The 20,467-nt window shown below is 31.8% G+C and overlaps 1 protein-coding gene across 1 annotated transcript in view; it reads right to left on the bottom strand.

Annotated features, from left to right (window-relative positions):
- The window catches only part of LOC118190823 (synaptogenesis protein syg-2-like), a 431,621-nt gene extending 413,056 nt beyond the window's left edge, over positions 1-18,565 (bottom strand). Inside the window, exons 1-2 of the mRNA XM_085819684.1 lie at positions 18,535-18,565; positions 18,373-18,420 (exon numbers count right to left, since the gene is read on the bottom strand). Coding sequence (XP_085675810.1) covers positions 18,373-18,420; positions 18,535-18,565 — 79 coding nt within the window. The remainder of the gene's footprint in view (positions 1-18,372; positions 18,421-18,534) is intronic.
- Positions 18,566-20,467: the final 1,902 nt, after the last annotated feature.

Here is a 20,467-nt window from a genome sequence, read left to right on the forward strand (position 1 = left end):
ATTGCAAACACTTACTTGTATCAACGTTGTATTTACAAATAAAAATTACGTTTGATTGTTACAACTCTTTCTTCGTGCACAACTTTCTATGACAATGATTATAAATAGAAACGAGATCAGGCGCAGGAAGCATATTAACTTATATATATTGTTAAGATATATAAATAATTATATTAACAAATATTGTTGTTAAGATATATAAATAAATTCTTTGCAGATAGCTGTTATGTTTTCAATGATTCTTCGTAGTCAGGAACGTTTCCTTTAACAATGTTGAATAATCGCCATTTGCCTCTTTACTTACAAAATGTAACACATATTCGAAAGTCTTTAACATTATTATCGCTATCGATATTTAACACTTTGAGCGCGAAGCCGATATTTTTGTCCTTTCCGTTCAGCCGGCAGCACGTTAGCACTGGAGAGAATGAACAAAGAACTACTTTTTTGAGCTTCTTATTTTGTTTTCGGTCTAGGACAATGTTGCAGCCAACGCATACATATACAAACGGCAGAAAGCGATATTCGAGAGACGCTTGGTTACAAAAAAGCCACAGAAGTGCAAAGATGATTTGAGAATAGAAAATTTTGGTTTGTTTTTCATTTATTTTCCCTAAGACCGAAACTTTTCGGAACAGATTGACATAGTGATACGTCGAGTGAATAACTTTTATCATCGAAGCGTCGACACCGCTAAACATTACGGTTGTCATTACTGGAAGATGGAACTTGATAATTACAGATTTGGCAAAAGTGCTAAAGAAATCAGTGAATGGTTTGCTCCAAAATTCAATCAGCCAAATACTCAATCTTGTACAAATGCTGCGGGGCCAAAAAAATCCTGATGAAAATTAAATAATTTTTAATAAATTAAAATAAGTATTTTTAAATATGTTTTAATAAATTTTATAGAAATTACATTTATTTTTTAACTTTGCACTCCTGACAAATGGAAAGTTTACTGTGGGTCCCTAAAAATTAACTCCGGCCAAACAGAAAGTTCACTGTACAGCCTGGAAAAAATTATATTTAAATACACAAAATATAAACGTTATATACATTTGGGTCTATACAAAACCTTGGTTTTACGATTCCTCCAAAAATAAGGAAATCATTTGGCTTTTTATTCAATAACCATTCAGAATATCATTTCTGTTTTGTAGAAGAAAGGTACATTTTTTTGGAAACGTTGCGATGTTTATACATTTTGCAGTTAAATATATTTATTTCATGAATTTAATTAAAATTCCTTATTAAATTGAAGTAATTGTTTTAGCTAATTTTAACTCTAGATAAATGAAGAAAAAGCACGGACTGAGAAAATCAACAAAAGTATGCGCATCAGAAAATTTCGTCTTTGAAAATGATTTGTTAAAATTTTACAACATTCCAGACCCTTCAACAAATTCCTTTCATAACTTTAAAAAGAATTCCTCATTAAATTATAATAAGTAATTTAGCTAATGGTAAATTTAAGACAAGTTAAATAACTTTTCCATTGAATGATCATTTTCATGCTCCACCGTATATAATATCGAACTATTGAAGACTGTGCATTCCACTAATCTTTACTGTTAATATAAAAATGCATTATTATTCTGTGTAATTCTGACATTTTATTTAACATGAGAAGCTCTTTCACGAATGGAAATTATGTCCGAAGTCATTATTTAAACGTAACCTATAACACAGCAATATTTCCTTGTCAGAAGCATTTTTGGTTTACATAAAAGACCATAAACATATATAAAACTTGTTCGGCATCAATTGCAAATGTTCTTACGTCATTCAATGAAGCATACAGCTTGCAATAAGCTTCCGGATGCTTATTTGTAAATGCGAATTTGATTGCATTAATATAAAACACATATATACGGTGATTCTGAGCTAGGATTTGGCCCCTGAACTTGCTAATCCCCAAAGCTAGAATTTAAATCTTCCGGGGTGACTAGCCTTTTCCTACCTTCTGTTACTTAAAATAAAAATAAATAAATAACCTCTAAAATTTAAAAAATAATACTGCTATGGAAAGTTATTATTTATTGGCTATAATATCAATGAAAACAGAAACAATAAACTTATCCACTAGGGTAGAGCGAAAAACCATGCTTTTGAAATTCACATACTGCCTGAGTCGTTATATGGTTCCAAATAGGCCAGAACTGACTTTTTTAACGGTTTTATGCCTTTTTTTAGAAAAGCGATTATTACTTGAGAAATTGCTTCCCACACCAAACTATCAAATTTAATAGCAAAATATACTACTAGATTGCAGAACAGGTTCAAATCTGACTATTGGTTCTGGCTTGGGGTAAGCAATCAAGTAGCTTCTATGCTCTTTCAAAGACATTTTATGGTTAATTAGATGGTTGTTCGGTGTGTTTTGTCAATCTTTTTTTATGAGTCATTGTTTGTGTTGCACTAAAATGGCGTCAACTAGATGTGCATCTTTTCGAGATCTTTGTTGGTCATAAAGTGCATTGGTTTGCATGCTTGTGGCACACCAATGAACTCCCTCTCCGTTATCTTTTCTAAAAGATTAATTGAAATGCATCTGGGCCACAATAGTTTTCTGGAACACTAGGAAATTCTGCGAAAACATGTGAAACCTATACAGTGACATGTTATGTTCCTATTCCAGTTGATTTATTCGAAATTGACTAAAAAAAAGCCCACAAGTACTGACGAAAAATATCTCCTTGATATTTCTCAAGCAGTATCCTCGCGGAGTACCCTTCAGACCCAGGAAACATGAGTCCTAGGAAGATGGCCCTCTCAAGATGGCTCACTACCGCCAACATAATCCTTCGTCTTATGTATAAACCGTCGAATTAACAGACGACATGAAGCTATTATACTAGCCGAATATATTATAAAAGTTTCCTCATCACACCTCATCCTGGTTTGAAGTAAAAAAAAATTCTGAAGAGCAACACATGGAGCACATCCTGTCCACGGAATGAGCAAGAAAAGTTCATTCTCGCCAGAAACTTTTAAGGCAATCATTCATCATCAGAAAGTTATTCAGAGGAACTGTTATTTTGCGCACTCTGAAAACATCCTGTTGGCGATGGTCTAAGACGAACAAGCACATACTCTTGAACTTGGCCTGAAAAATTATTAAAAGCAAGAAAACCTGACTGGAAGAAGAAAATACGACAATCTGTGCTTCTCAAATGGAACTTCAAAGCAGAGGAGTATTATGAGATGATTCTTTGCGACAATCCGTTGAGCTACCAGCAGCCTCTAACCTCAGTCACGTAGACATAAGATTGATTAGGAACGATTCTCAGTTAAGAAATATAAGACAGCTATAGGAAAATAGGAAAGCTAGGAATAAAATACAAAAAAAAAAAAAAAAAAAAAAGAAAGAAAGAAAGAAAGAAAGAAAGAAAGCTCCCTTGCCATTCTCAAGTAGCACAGAGGCATGTGAAACTGGTGACAGAAGCGTCATTGGCAACATATGGTGCAGAAAGCCATGAATAGATACATACGCAGTCGAATCAAGTTCCGGAACGAACTTACGAAGTTTGACACCAAGATGAATTTCTTCGGTTCTTTTGTGGAACATGAAGATGACGAGTGCTTAAGCTGAAATATTTATAATCGCATTTGTTTTACCGATTATAGATATATCCTGGGTTAGGAAACAAAAATGTTGTAATACATGCTTAAAAATAACTTGATATTTTCATTGATTTTTTTTTTTTTTTAATTTAATTTTCCTCATGTGGAACCTGAAGACGACGAGGGATTGAGCTGCAATTTTTTTAATCTAACAAAACTATCTGTTAGGTAGAAAATAATAAAATTTGAATTTTTTTTTTCCTTTTTCACTCCACCCTATTATTTATCCGTTCTTGAGGGATATAAACTTAACTATTATGTAGTACTATCGGAAGGGCTGATTTATGAAACTGAATTCAAGTCAAATTTTCTGGTCATAGGAATTTGAAGAATGAGCGCAGAATTCCACACTGTCAACGGTAATTTTCTTCTCTCTCCTGCCAAATTAACGTGCAAAATATTAAATATATTTACACTTTCTGGATGAGTTAAGACTATTCAATAGAAACAACAGAATACAAATAAATCAAGCTAAATTTGTTAGAAACTAAAGGTGTGCAAATCAGCTCAATAAAAAAACTAGACCTTTTTGTGAAATAAGTTTTAAAACAATGCTTATCATACTTGATGAGATGATTTTTAATTAATGTACAAATTCTGAGATTCTGTAGATCGTTTTAATCCATGTAACTAATTTACCAAATAGTTTTTCTTTTAACTAATTACCAAACAGTTGTCTGTGTACAATTTACCAAAAATAAATTTACAGATAAAAGAAAGGAATTTTTGACTAATTTTTAAAAATCATAGGAAAATAATAAAACCTATAATTTCAATTTCCTCATAAAGAATTTCATAAAATATTGCAATCAGATGTTTCTACGAATGAGTATTTTTAGTATTTGTTAAAATAAAAACAGTCATTTGAACAAATGCTAAGATTATTGAGTGTACTGTATAATCAGTATGATATCAGTATTAGTATTCGTATAAGATTATTTATTGTATCATATAATCAGCATTAGTATTTGTTAAATGTAAAGCCATAATCAGCAGAATTAAACTAGTACGTAATCAATCATATGATACAAATTTCCGCAAAAATGTGAGATCCTTTGGAAATATTTGTAGGAATGTTAAAAGAAAGGATACAGTATATCATAAATAAAGCGTAACTGTAAGCAAATGGTAATTACTCCGAAAAAAGAATCATTAAATTTATTTCTATCGTATTTCTATTTTCATTAACTTCCGCATCCAGCTAAAAGATTTTCTAAATCAATTTGGGAAACAATTCAAAGAAAAATTGAATTTGGTAGTTTCCTTTCAACTCTTTTTATTAGAAGAAACCATGAAATGTATGAATATCTTCTATATTAACAAGAAAAAGAACTTTTTTTAAGATAGAAAATAGCTCCTAACTGATTTATTTGAAATCTAATTTTCTAAAACAAAGAAATTCTTTGGTAGCATTCAAAGAAAAACTCAAAAAAAGAATCATGTATTTATTATCGCAAATATAGATAGCTTACTAAGTTCCTTCCTAAAAGCTTCGAAATGTGACTACATTTGAAAATTCTGGAATCTCCGAAACATTAATGGTTTAAAAGCCTCTTAGTATTTCTAGCATTTAATAAAATTTTTGTGGATATAAATGAATGGTTAAAAGCTAATTACGTGAATTGCTTCACTGAATCTGTGAAACTCAATTTTTTCATGTTTTAAAAATATTTGCTTAAATTGCATTGAATATTTATAGTAACACATTACAGTTACGTAACACAGCAAACATTCTGGAATTATTACATATAAGTTGAATAGTTTTAACTGCTATGTATAAGGAATTAACGCCATTCACATAAACATATTTCTATGATGTAAGCTGTTGGGAAGTTTACATGGCAACTGAAAGGTTCGAGATTCTAATCCTGACGAAGGAATATGTGGTTTTTCCCAATTTTTTGGTCTGAAATGTCTAATAGTCTCTAAAAATATATAACACTGTATTTTAAATAAATAATCCTGTATCTATGATAAGTACAATTTAAAGTAAAAAATAAACAAACAAACTACCTTTCATTTACCGTTCTTTACATAAGAAACAGAAAACAAAAGCATATATATATATAATTTTTCTTAATTAGAAGACATTTCCTCGGCGCTTTTAGTGTAGCTCATTTTCTCATGTTCATTTACGATATATTCAAAATTGTAAGCAAATTGTGATTGAACAAAAATGAATTAATCATATCAAAATGATAAAAAAATTATGATGAGGAATTCGAATCAATTATAAAGCAAACGTCGAAATGATTCAGTGCTAGAAATAAAAGTTTGTTTAACATGTAAATTTAAATGATTATTTTTTTTTTGCTTCAGTGACATATTTACAATAAAACTTACGTTAATGTAAATATGAAAATAACAGATGAAAGTTTATGCATACAGATATTTATTTATCTGCAATAGAAGGCACAGGCCAGTCATTAACAGTTTACTTTAACGTTTTATGCACCGAAATATTTTTAGTAACTGGGAAACGCAGAAGTGAAACTTAATCTTTAAAATCAGAGTTGGAAGCATTAAACTGAAAAATTTTTAAATGAGCATATCTTTAGAATTTCTGATACACAATCTCCCACGCTGTAGATAAAAACCTCTTTTTTCTCGTACAGTGTTGTATCACAATGCTAGAAACATACATAGATTCATACTGATTCTTCATTATTTAATTTCTTTAAATATAATACAGGGCTCTAAAATTTGGTGGCAACATATTTGAAGACATTTATAGTGAATCAACGCAAAATGGCTAAACCAAATGAATATTCCTTCTGGTCAAATTGCCCCTTTGGACTAAAAAAAAATAATTATCTTGTTGTACTTGATGTACTGAGAGTATTAAATTAAAACATACATTTTTACTTTGTTTATTATGATTGTATAATGAATGAATCTTATGTGTTAACTATTTCACCAAGAGAATGATAGTAAAAGCGTTTCGTGTTTATTATTTATATATTTTTATTGTTTACTTTATTGTCTTAACTGCATATTTGCAGACATGCAGAAGTATAGTGGTTGTGCTCAGACAGTAACAACAACAGTAAATGTTGATTTAAATAATATGCAACAAGGCTGATTGAAGAACTTAAGATCGCTTTTCTCTTTCCCTGTATTAGAAACAGGATACTAGGATTTCGCTCCCGACGGTCGCAAGTGCAAATCTGCAGTTGGACAGCCGTGGCCTTCAACAGTTGGGTACAGCGAATGGAAATACCTAGTGTACTGTAATATGGTAGCTGTTGAAAGCATGATTGGAGATATTGGTACAGGTGCGGTTTACTTATGCATTAAACTTGAGAAACACGATATTGAGGCTCTTGAAATATTTCGGTATCAGTATGGTGGCAAAATACAAATGCTTCAATAACTAAGTAGTGCCGGTACTTCAAAGAGAGTAATAGGCGATTGATAAAAAATGTGTACTGTGGATAAATCCACGGATATTAATATCTTCAACTCAAGGTCAGACGGTGAATGGTACTGTAGTAATTATCAAGGTCGGTATACAAACAAAGGCTTTTCCCAATGCTCACGTAGCTTACAGTACTGGAAGAAAGAAACAACAAAAGGAGTATTTGCTTTTAACAGATTAGGGGTCCGTGAAGCCAGGAGAAAACCTTGTATTAGAATAACTTTGGAAATTATCTGAAATCTCTTTGAGGAGTGATGTGGAAGAAAAGACCACATATGCTTAAGAATCAAATGGATTTGCTCCATTACAAATGTTTGATAACACAAAAACGAAATAAAACAAGCACAAAAGTGGATTAATGGACTTAAAGCAAATGTGAGAAACATTTTTTACTGTTAAAATATAATAATTCAAGAAATTCGTACAACATGTAAACATCTGCAGATTAATGTTACTGTTCAGTTTCAAGGAAAATAGAACCTAACAAGTGACAAAAAATCAGCTATAGAAATTTTTTCTTTGTCTTTATGTTTATGTAATGTACTTTACACATTTCACCTATCCTGAAACAATTTTTTTCCAAAAACTAATACAAGAGTGAAGCTAAGATATACATTTATAACATAAACAGTGAATTAATACTTCTTTAAAATCCTTCAGATTAAAAAGAAATAGACGTTAAAACGTCCATTTCTTTTCGTTTATTTTTTTCCAGTTTTCGAGCAACATAGTTTCTCCCAAAATTAAGCTTTTCTTAGCTTCATTATGGCTAAGAGAAGAAAGAGAAATATCAAAGCAAATATAATTCAAAACCTGATATGCCTTCAAAAGACCTTTTGATGCAGTTCTGCCATTAGCATAAATTTGTTTTCCGAAATACTTCTTACGACACAGCGTTTTTTTTAAAGTCTTACAAATTACTTCGGTTGGAGGCGAAATGTTTTAATTTCAGTGAACATATATATATATCAGTCTCATTTTCCACCCTCCCATTTGATTAAAAAATTACTTCGGTTGGGGGGCGAAATGTTTTAATTTCAGTGAACACATATATATATATATATATATCAGTCTCATTTTCCACCCTCCCATTTGATTAATGTTGCTTTTAATAAACATAGTTTATACTGGAAAAAATATTTTCATAAAATATTTTTGAGATTTACCTAAGGAAATAAAGTATCCGGTGTTTAAATAAATGCCTAAATATCTGTTGCACTAATAATAAATCTTAACAGATTGCATTAAAATCATATATTTTGTATTTTTTAAACAAGGAAGAAGTGATGCAAGAGAAATTTAAAATAATGCACTGGGTATCAGATATGCACAAGAGAAATGCTCACACAGCTTCAAAATTAATTTAGGTAACCCTAAAACGTTTAATCTAACAATAGAATTTTGCAGTCACTAGCAACAGGATTTAGCTAGTGAATTATTAGATGGCTGCTAAAGATTCATTCACAGTTGAAGAGTAAGATTGCCTGAGCACATATTACATATTAAGTACACATTTTTACGCAATAAGAATGGAAAATGTTTTAAACGTTTCAAGTAATTTTCGTATTGTACTGTCACTGTCAAAACAGATGTAAATGTACTGATATAAATTCAGTTTTAATTATTTAATTAGCTGTTGAGCTAAGAAGTAATTTAATGTTTTACTGAAGTAAAATCCTCCCTTCCAACATGGCCAAACATTTGCTTTTCATGTATCTGTTTTGAATGGCCAAACCCACCGGTCATTTAGCCGTCTCATTACCTAAGACCCTGAAAAGAGCAGGTAAATGAATATATCCTTAAATGTTAATCTATTAAGTAAGAGTCTTATCATGTTAAATTATTACTCACAATGAAATATTTACTTAATTTTTAATTTAGTCAAGAGAATTTTTTCCCTGCAAAAGAAAGCTTCCTTGATACAAAACAAAAGTTAATATGAATTTATAAATAATTTATACGATACTCTTAGTGCCCTTTAACCTCTTAGTGACCTGTGTGTGACCTGCGTCTTCTTTATTCGACACTTGTGAAATTAGTGACAACATGAATTAACGAAAGTTTCTTTTGTTAAGTTTAAAAGAATGAATAGAATTCACTTAATCGCAATTCAAATGTTTCATTCTTCCAATATGTATTCAACCACATAGAGTTGTATTCATGCTGTCTGAAAGAATGGCAGAAAAATATAGGTAGTAGAGACATTAGGCTTTTTTGGAAGCCGGAGATATGAAAAATCAGCAAAAGCCTTCACCGGGAATCGAACCATGGACCTCTGAAATACCAGTCCAGCGTGCAGAACCACTACACCAAGAAGCTACGCTAAAAAAGTGGGAGAAATACCTTATACACTTACCCTTTTAAAAAGCGACTGGGGTTTTCAGGGGACCCAATCGCCAAATCCTGTGTGTGGAGAAAACTCATCCAACACCCTTTTAGTTCAGGCGCCACTATAGAGACATTAGGATTTTTTGGAAGCCGGAGAGATGAAAAATTAGCAAACGCCTTCGCCGGGAATCGAACCACGGACCTCTGGAATACCGGTCCAGCGTGCAGAGCCACTACGCTAGGAAAGTGGAAGAAACACCTTATAAGGTCAGCTAACATTTTAAGAGAAAATAAATATTTGAGAAATGCAATGTTGTAACATTGCAAAATGGTGAGGATGCAGTTTCCAAGCAGCCCATAATGAATAAATCTCTCTATAAAGAATATTTACTCTGAACTATTTATTTATAACTCAAATCACTCTTGTAGAACATGACAGTTGGTTCATTTAGCGTATAAAGATGTTAAGCAGTTTAGGAGCAGGAAAACTTAAAAGTCAACTGTGACATCGCTTGGATTCGATCCACTCATCTCTGCTGCCGAACTTGCCAGGCACACAACGAAATAATTCCTTGTAAACGTGCATATGTCCTAAAATCACAACAAATATGTATAGACGGTAATTTTTTCTGCAGAAATTACAGTTTATTAGAATTGAACTGAACATGTTTATAATAAATAATTTAAATTTTTTCAGTAGAAGTTAAAATAACATTGACGTTATTATTTCCAAATACAGTGTACACTGGCATTCAAAAAATTAATCAAGAAGCAGAAAGTTTATTATACCCAGCGAAAGGAATAATGTGTATATGAAGAAGCCAGAAAATAAATAATATTAGCCCTTTTTTTTTAAATAAGAAAACATGTGAAATAAAAAAGCAGCCTGTTTTGTGCCGAAACTACAGCGTTGCGGACTTCGAGAAAGGTAAATAACAAAATAAACAAACAAATACATAGGTAGATAAATAACTAAAGTAATTCTAAACTTAAAATTGGGGCTTCCAGCTGCCCATGCTCGGGAAAAGGACTATGTTATTCAAAGTTTCATGGTTCTAGATACCGTTGTTTTCACAATGCGAGAAACATGCATACACTCATGCAAATTCTTCACTATTTTTAATTTCCTTAAATATGATACAGGGTGGGAATATTTGGTCGCAACAGTTTGAAAAGTAATGTGCCGTCTATAGTGATTTAACTCAAAATGCCATTTCGAAACTAATACTCCATTCGGGACTAACCTTTTTGGTCTAAATAAATAAAGTAAAAGACATATTTTGAAAAATTAGGAGATGGTGTCATGTGGGTGACGCCAAGCTATTGAGTGTAACAGGGCATCTAAAAAAGTCAGCAGCTGTTGAAAATAACTTTCAAGCGTTCCTTTGTTTGATACCTGTGAAACTAGTAACAACATGAAGGAACGGAAGTTTCTTTTGTAAAATTTAATAATAGACTTTTAAATTTTTAAATATATTTCTTAAAGTCTTGATAAACAAGTATTTACGCTTTTATTCTTGTAATGAAGTTACCTTATAAGGTATTTCTCTAGCCTTCTTGGCATGCCTTCGTGGTGTAGTGATCTGCACACTGGGCGCGTATTCCAGAGGTCCGTGGTTCGATTCCCGGCGAGGGCGTTGCTCATTTTTCATGACTCCTGCTTCCAAAAAAATAACCTACAACCTTGGCATACATAATCCAATGAATAAATCAAAAACATTATGATCAAAGAGGCAATGGATGTGACATTTAATCTAACTAGAAATACGTACCTATCACTGCACGAATTAAATAGAAAATCGGAAATTTTGAGTAAATATTTCATAGAATTATAGAATTTCGAGCCTCTTTTCTTTTCCAAATACCGATTCCAACTTCGCACCGCGATTAAAACGCTGCTTGAAATTCTTTCTATCGAATCGTATCTAGCGACATTGTGATTTAACTTGAATATACTTTATGAAATAAAAGCAGTAACTTATCAATTTCTATTTTACCCCAAGAATTTGAATCAAAATCAGTCACACATTTCTAGATATGCCATGCAAAGGATTATTGTCAAGCTTTGTTTACATTAAAAATCTGTATCTTGAATGGCATCATTATTCGCTGCCCTGTTGGGGTTCTTATTCACTCGATGATGAATGTGTAGTTATGAACATATTTTTAAGTCTCCGTCGAAACGACGCTAGGGAACGCCGCATTTCTCATCTCAACTTTTTGGGGAGGATTGAATTCTTAGTGCTTATATCCATTTAAACCGTGTTAAATTATTATTTTTTTATTATCTGACAATCATTATTAATAAAAATTTAAGTGTCACAAAGTTTGGCAAAAAAATGCTACTTTGTTTACTCTCATGAGATTATAAGAATTTTTACCCTATCCTGCGAGTATAGTTTTTCATATACTGAAATATTTTGTACGATAATGCTTCTAAAACCAGAAATAGAAAACCTTTATGCAATCAAAAATCTCTTTTAATCGATGAATTTCCTAATATTCTCAGGCATTGCCTTTTTAGTTATTTATAACTTAAAAAAATCCGTATTTTATTTTTGGCTTTTGGAATTTTGACAATTGCGATATCAGTAAAACAACAGAGATTTTCTTTTACATTTGAAAATAAAAGATCGTTCTTAAAAGAGTTCTTGAAGCATGACAGGGCAATGGTTGTCCTTAAAATTAGCAAATGCAATATTGAATAGTAGAAATGTCTTTCCGTTAAAAACAGCAGATGTTTTATATTTTAAAGTTATAAAGATCTTTCACTCTTCTTGTCAAGTCATTTGAGATTATTTCTTGGTCTAAAGTTATTTTAATGTTTTTGAAATTTTCTTTGATATAATAGTAAAAAAATGTTAGCCCAAAATACTAAACATTTACAACAAATTATTAAAGTAATTTAAATAATTATGCACCGAAATAGATTGATTTATAAATGTCAGTAAATACGTCGCCTATTAATGTTATGAAAAACAATCCTTATTCATATACTTGTTGCTTCTTTTTAATTCATAACCATAAAAATACTTACCCCCAGCCGCCCCCAAAAAGCGTATATTCTATGAATAAATATGGTCATAAGTGTAATGTTACTCTTTCAGTTGTATATCCCCTCAAGAAAATGTGTCTTAAGGTGCATCGGGATACCTAATGCCTTGATATTACCTTGAAACCTTACGCGAAATGCATAGTCATGCATTAGCTGATGAAAATTACTGCTGGTAGCAATCACTCTGATTGCACATAATTGGTGAATTATGTACAGTCTAGTATAACATTGTCATTAAAACCCTAAAAATTATCTGAAGCACAGATTCATGTCGTACAAAATGGAGAATTAATATAAAACTCAAGATTAAATTAGGAAAATTTTCAAAACTACACTATATTTTTTTCTCAAATTATCAGAAGTAAGTTTAATAGCATTGTTGCTAAACACTTTTAAATGTATGATTTTTCCTTTGTGGCAAAGCATTCTTATCAGCGGAGATTTCTCCATGTCATTTTGATTTGTATGTTTTTTCAGAAAAAGCACTTTATAAGGAATGAACCTTTTCCTAGATGAAACGTGTGGCTAACTCTCAACAAGCCTGTAAGGGACTTATCGCTATGTCTTCAGAAATACTACAGAGACCTGAAAAGCGTGTAAAAGACCCTTTACTTGAAAACTAAGTCAGATGGTGAGAAGGCACATCTGATGCTTACAAATCAGCTAGCGTTTAAGACTAGAGCTCGAAATAGAAATTCAGTGTAAAACTAAAGCACTAATATCCAAAGGCTACGCAGAGTAATTTAAAAGTGAAGTTGGCTCTTAAAACTTCAGCGTAAAAATAATATTGGCATTTATAATGCACAGCCGAAGGCGGGAACTCTTATCTTAGAATAGAACACCTAGTAACGTGGCCTTTATTAAGCAAAACACGCTCTGTCTAGACAATATCAAACCCTCACTTAAATATATGCAAGCTAATTTGTATTCTGGAGGAAAAACAGAAAGACAAAACTGGCAGTAAAAATTCGGGATATAAAATAAGTGGTCAAACAAATTAAAGTAAACCTCGCAAACTCTTTATTTCAATTTCCTGCAGTTTCTTGATTTAGAATTTTATTAAATTTCAGTATCAGTTTTTTATAATTCAGAATGCAGAACTAAGATTTCGTGAAGTTATGTCATGAAATCTATGGTTCTATCAATGAAAAAAACCTTTATTTTGAAGATAGAATGCCCATTATATTATAATTTATGCGTTTGTAAATGCTCTGAAAAGTAAAATGTGCAAACGTAAATGTAAATGCTCTGAAAAGTAAAACGTGCACCTTATACCTTTTTCATCTTTCTCTGAATCACATATCTCTAGTTGTAAAGTCATTTTTACTAAATTGTTTGGTCTGTTACATAACAATTAGTTTTATTTCAGCATTTAAAGTTTCATTTTAATACTTTTGGTAATCCTGATGGGAAATCAGTCCTTTTCCACTAAATAACGCACAAAAATCACGCAAATTAGTAATATTCCTAAGTCGATATTTACCAAATGCAACCCAGACAAGATGATCTTGCTGCTGGAAATAATCTAACATGAATTTGGATTAAAATTTAGTGCGATTTCATTTTAAATAAAAAATCTGAAAGCTTTCAGATTTTATATTACGTTCAAACGGACTTTTTGTTTTCATTTGGCGACACATACAAGTTTCGAGAACATTTGGCCTAATGTCGCTTTGGTATAAAAATATTTAAAAACAGCATAACTTTAGAATTTCGGATAGACAGTCTCGCGCGCTGGAGATAAAAACGTCTTATTCCGTACGCTGTGTTGCCACTGCTCTCTTTGAAATCATTTTCTTATTCAAAAATTCTTTAAAGATTAAAAAATAAGAAATAAATAATAAAACAAATTCGAAATTCAAGATTCGGAATTCTAGGTGATATTCAAGTTGAAGACTACGTTGTTCCAAATTTGATGGCTCTAGGTATCACTCTTTATCACAATATCAGAAACATACATACATTCATACAGATTCTTAATTATTTAATTTCTTTAAGTATAATATTGGGTAACAATATTTGTTGGTAACAATTTGGTATCATACGTATTTTCAAAATAAAGTAGTGATTAAAATGAGGTAAGTAGCATAAATTGAATTTTATCATTTTATAGTTTTCCCATAGGTAAATAAGTCCAATTAGTAATACATTATTTATGCTTCAATAGATTTAATACAAAACTTTCCTACCTACAAAACTAACGGAGACATTCCAGAACGAAACTGAATTCTATCATTTTTAATGCTTATTGCTAAATGATTCTGAATAAATTTTGCACAGAATTAGGAAGAAAGTAAAAAAATATATTTGCATTGGAGATAAGTGGTCTGCATTTCGACAAGGGTAACACTCGTAACTACTTTTGTAACTGATCCCAAGAAATAATAAATTCAGATGTCGTCTTCGAATTCAGGTAATTTGTTTTTTAATTTAGTTTACGAAAGAATAATCATTGTTTTACCTAGAAACAGTGTTCTCTGCTGGTACCATAAAGAAGAATAAATTTTATATTTCAAAAGAACTCTCTCCTACAATATTAAAATTGTTTTTAAAATATTGTTTTCAAAATCTTTGCAATTACCAATGCGTATCTAAAATCGAAATTAAAATATATAATGTTTATAGCCATCGTTTATAAATATACTTTAAATATTTTACAGTATACTGATATTTTCTGCAACACATGAAATAATAAATGTTTTAAATAATGATATTATTTTAGTTACGAGAAATAATATCATGTATTCTAGCTGTTGCCGAAGGCCAAAAGTGAACCTTTTTTATTATATCAAGAAATAAAAGGCTTAAGGGGATTAGTAAATAAATATTTTGGCTTATTTAAACAACATACGTCTAACATTTGCAAACGTTTTATGCACGTGGTAAATAAAAAAAGGGCGGTTATGAAATTTGCTCATATTGCAGTAAAACTAATAATTTGAAAATGCAAATGCGATGAGTATACTATATTAAAAAATGTAATGTAATCTTTGTGAAACGTCTTGTAACTTACTAGACTCTCGACATATATGTTGCAAACTATGGTTGACCTGTCACAAATTCAAACGTAAAGCATATATTTGCTTAAATATTTTTTTGTTACTTACGAATTTTAAAATGTGGGTTCGTATATTTCAAAATTTAAACTCATGCTTTACGATAATATTAAGCAATTATTAGTCATGAAAATTCATAAAAGTAAATTTTTGTTTACTCTTGTTTTTACTTCTATTTTCAATGGAAGTGAAAAAGAGATGCATTCTGAAAACGCTCGGTTATATTTTCATCAACAGCAGCTATTTAGTCTCAGACATTTACACGCAGCCCGTCACTTTGAATATATAGTAAAAGTGATGCTTGCTTAAGGTAAATCATTAGAACAGTTTTACTATTATAATATTAATATGAGATTTACAGATTAATAATGTATCCTTTTACCTCTATATACTTATCAAAGATGCTAGGTAAGAAATCTTTGATAAATTATGCTATCGAATGATGTAAAAAACGAGTTACATGACACAAGGTATATAATATTGATCTTTATCTTGTACAGTTGCGCACCTCCAACCTGCACGCAACCAAGTGGTGACAGCTGAAACTGGAAATTAGACAGAGACCTGAGAAGGGTTTAAGTCCCTTTTTATTCAACTTTAAAAATTACAAATGCGTGCTCTTGACGCTCACAAACTAGGACGACCCGGAGGTAAAATAAAAAAAAGAACATGAAAAGAAATAATAACAAGAGACTAACTACGAGGCTCTCTAAACGTAACTAACTTCACCGCGTTTTACAATACCGCTGCTAATTCAGCAAACTCTGAATATCACGTTGAAAGATTAACAACTGGCCGAGACAAGCACACAGGCCGAAACGCGTGGTTCTTCAATTTCTGGCTAACTACCTCCACGCTCGTGAAGTAAGAACAGCACACCTCGAACTCGTTTCCTTTCTATTTAACTCAGAATACTTCCGCTGATAATTTGAATCCTTGCGCGTTCTACTAACATTTACATACTCTGGCATTGGCAGTTCCATGGGAAAGTAAGGCTTGACAGGAAAGATAGTTTAAACTTAAAATAAATGTTAGTTAAAATAAACATAAACCCTACAATCTAACTAAATACAGAAGGAGTTCACTTAGGATCTGATACGCACGGGAGACGGCTGGCCTCTCAACTTACCACTACTCCCACCCCAAACTAAAATCCCTGGATCTGCACGAACAAGCACAAATAGTTTCTATGAGAACAGTGGTATGAATCACATTTAATTTTCACTAATATTTAAACTTTTTGCATGAACTTCGCATTTGTACATCCTTTTGGTCTGAGAGATATTGCATAAGATGAATCAAAGTTAAAAAATGATAGAATTTAATGCAAATTAACCCTTCGCTGAATTTAAAATAAATGTCACAAGTAAAGAAATTATAAAGCAAGATGGATAATTTAAATAGAAGTGAAATTATAAGTATTAAAAAGACTGAATCTTTAAAGCTTTCCTAGGACTATAACACACGGAATGAATTTTCATTCTATATTTTTTAACTTAAATGGGCAAATTAACTTTTAAATGGCACTAAATCTCTAAACTTCCTAACATATAGTTTTAAAAGTTCACACTGAATATGTAACATTAATGATTACTTTCAAATTGTTAATGAAGTCTCCAAGCGGACAGAAGAATTATCATTTGTAAGAGAAGAAAAATTATCATTGTTGTTTACACTGCTTTTTTATTTGGCGAAAAGACTAATTTTAAATACCATGCTATTTTTAAAATTATGCAAGAGATCAAATATTTTATTTACATAGTTGATGAATATTTTTTGAATTAATATGAAATATCCATTTCTAAATTTATATTTTACTGCATTGCTTGTTATTGCACTATTTATGCCAAAAAGATCATTTTACTTTTATTCGAGCTGCTCAAAAATTTAAGTTTTCTTATCTATCTGAAATTACAATCTTCCAGAATTAAGTGTTCTCTTAATATATTTTATTTCAATTAAAAAATATAATTTAGCTCAATTTTAAAGCTTTATAATATAAGATAACCTGATTATAATGAAACTTTAAAGAAAAGAGTGAAATGATAACATTTGTATCAATTTGTATTTTTCTACGTTAAGTATTCTAAAATTAGAAAAGGGAATAACAAGTGAAATGCATAATAATATTAAGCAACTTCTAAATATATGCGTTTGAATAATAATAATAATGGTTATCTGCTACCTGCGTACTTTTGTACGCTGCTTACGAAAATAAATTTTCATATTTTTCTTTATTATCCATAGTTTCTTTTTCTTGTATGAAATTGCTTTTCCCTTATTTACTGTCATTGTTACTTTCGCTCATGCTGAATATCATGGATGTTTTATAAGAAGATTTGAAAATAGCAAGGAAATGTGTTACACTTTCACTTCAGTTAAAAAGCAAAAAGTTTCATTATGTTGCAAACAGAGAAAAATTACATGCAAATTAAGCGACTTATATAACTGATAAGAAACCTAAAGTTGCAAGTAGTAGACTTCTGTTATGTTTTATGAAATAGCCAATATGTTTATTACAGTGAATGTTTCTTCAGTTTTAGTTTTGAAATAAACTCATCTTTGATTTCCCTCCTGTCCGAAGGAAATAGTTTTAAAAATATATATACAAGAAAACTTAAACAAAATTGCTTCAATATATTAAAAAAGTATTTAAGGGAGGAATTTCATTAAACCTTTTGCTGAACTTTAACAAAGAACTTAGTTTCATTTTTATTCTAAATATTAACTGACAGAACAATTTAAATAAACGTACAGAGGAAAGTTGCAGAGCTCATACATTTAACAAATGAAAGTTTTTTTAATGCAGTGATAAATGATACTTTAAATAACATAAATTTTAAATTGTATTTGTATGCATTTAAATGAAAGATTTCGTCAATACTTACCAGTACCTTCTCTGTATGTTTTGGTTCTAATTTCTATTCCAGTATTGCCTGTAAAATAAAAAATGAATGAATTAATTATTATTAATAAATATATCACTCGCTACAACATCACTCGTTAAATGGTTTTAAAAATAGTTGAAAGAGATTCCACTATTATCATACTGTTGATGCACAAGATTTGCATTCCTCTCATATCAAAATTGCAAACAGTAATGTTACGAATTGTATATACATGTAAATAATTTTAGAAGAATTATATTTAAATTGCAGAATTTCTTGTATAATATAACATGAAAGCCCTTAGAAAGCGAAACATCTCCGGAAAAATAAGGTAACAGGGTACATTTAACATTGACATAAATGGCTATCTCGCGAATTTAGTGAGATAGCACTAAATCAAAATTAGTTTTAAAGACTAATTTTTGTCATCAAAAGTCACCAGTTTTGGAAGCATTTGACGGCATTTTAGTCTGATCTCTGCATAATTGTGACTGTATCCGGCCCTACGTAAACAGTCACTGCGTTTAATCTTTCAGTAATTTCGAGAAATCTAAGGAACTGAAAACTTCTCCAAGGGCAGGGAAGAATTATACAAGACTGGAGACACCATGAGTTTAGTTCGATTCTGTTTGGAATTCCTGACATTCGGATTTTGACTCGACTTTCAGACGCTGTAAAAGTAGACCGACCTATTTCCTCACTTCAGCAGTATTTTTCTACGTGAAATTTCTGCTCTTTTGTTTTACTTTCCTGCCACTGTGGCCAATATTATGAAAGCCATGTTTGATTTCATAAACCATAACATTAACTAGCTTGCGAGGACTAATCGTGAAGTGGAGCTTTTCGAGTCAGATCTCAAACATCTCCAGACTTTGTAGCTGCTTAAATCTATGCTCCAATCTACCTTCTCAAGTTTTTCCCGAAAAACCACCACCACAACTGCACAAGCGACCGCAATTAGAAAAAGTGCATGCAATCCTGAGCCTGAAACCTACAATAAATGTGCCGTCTTAAATGTGCCGTCGGATCGAGAGCTCCCCTTTATGGAATAGAGCAAGAAAAACTGCAATCTCTCAGGTAAAACACCCAGAAAACCACGTTCTAATAACATGCCAAATCACTGAAGCGATTCTAGACTAAACCAAAGGAGCCATCCGCATCCGCTCAGGCAGAGACTCGCAAAATGAAGCAATCCCCGAGCACTGCTACGCTTTCAGCAGACCGGTAGAAACCAATAGGGAACCAGAACGTCACTACCAATTTGGAAAATGCTGATGTGCTCCGTGACACCCCGCCTAACTCTGGATTTCGACATACTCAAAGCAATACTAAAATTCTGCCGATAGTTGTGCAAGATCTGGCTTTAGCATGGAAACAACAATTTGCTGGAAAACGAAAAAATTTAAAGACTTTAAGGTAAAAATGAAGAGCGACTACGATGTTGAAATTAAAGTCCCGACGGAGATCTTCACCGCCAAATCACGGCTTTATGGAACTCAAACAACGTGAAATATTACTCCGATAGGCTTCCAGACGGTAAATTTCTAAAAGTTATCATCCGGAGTATTTCCTTATCATTGACTCGAGTGAGATACTAGTGAGAAACTAGTGAGAAGTGAACGCGTTACACTTGGCTACTCACTCAAGAGATGCGTCTGTTCCTCTTCATGTTCCCAGGAGAGATAAATCAAGAACAATCCACCCGCTTAGAATTTCCGACGAACTTACACACCAGCATGGAAACTAACAGAGGCGGACGAAGTCCTACTCAATGCTATCGATGCCAGAATTACCATCATGCCCAAGCCCGATGTCACTTACCACCCAGCTGTGTCGAGTGCAATCAACGGTGCGAAACACACTCTTGCACCAAACCCCCTACAAATCCGGCTACCTGCGAAAATTGCGGCCTGAATTATACGCCGTCCTTTCATGAATGTATGTACTTTCCCAAATCACGAGAAGCTTCATCAGGAAACAGACTGTAATGTGAAACAACTAACAACAACGCACAGCCCTCACCGGACAAAAACAGGGATTGGGCATGCTAAGCTTGAAAAAGCAAAACTGGTGACTGCACACCTCACGTCTGCTA

Source organism: Stegodyphus dumicola, chromosome 6 (assembly GCF_044657685.1).
Source record: "Stegodyphus dumicola isolate Sdum_Otavi_A_Nest chromosome 6, ASM4465768v1".
Lineage (NCBI taxonomy): Eukaryota > Metazoa > Arthropoda > Arachnida > Araneae > Eresidae > Stegodyphus > Stegodyphus dumicola.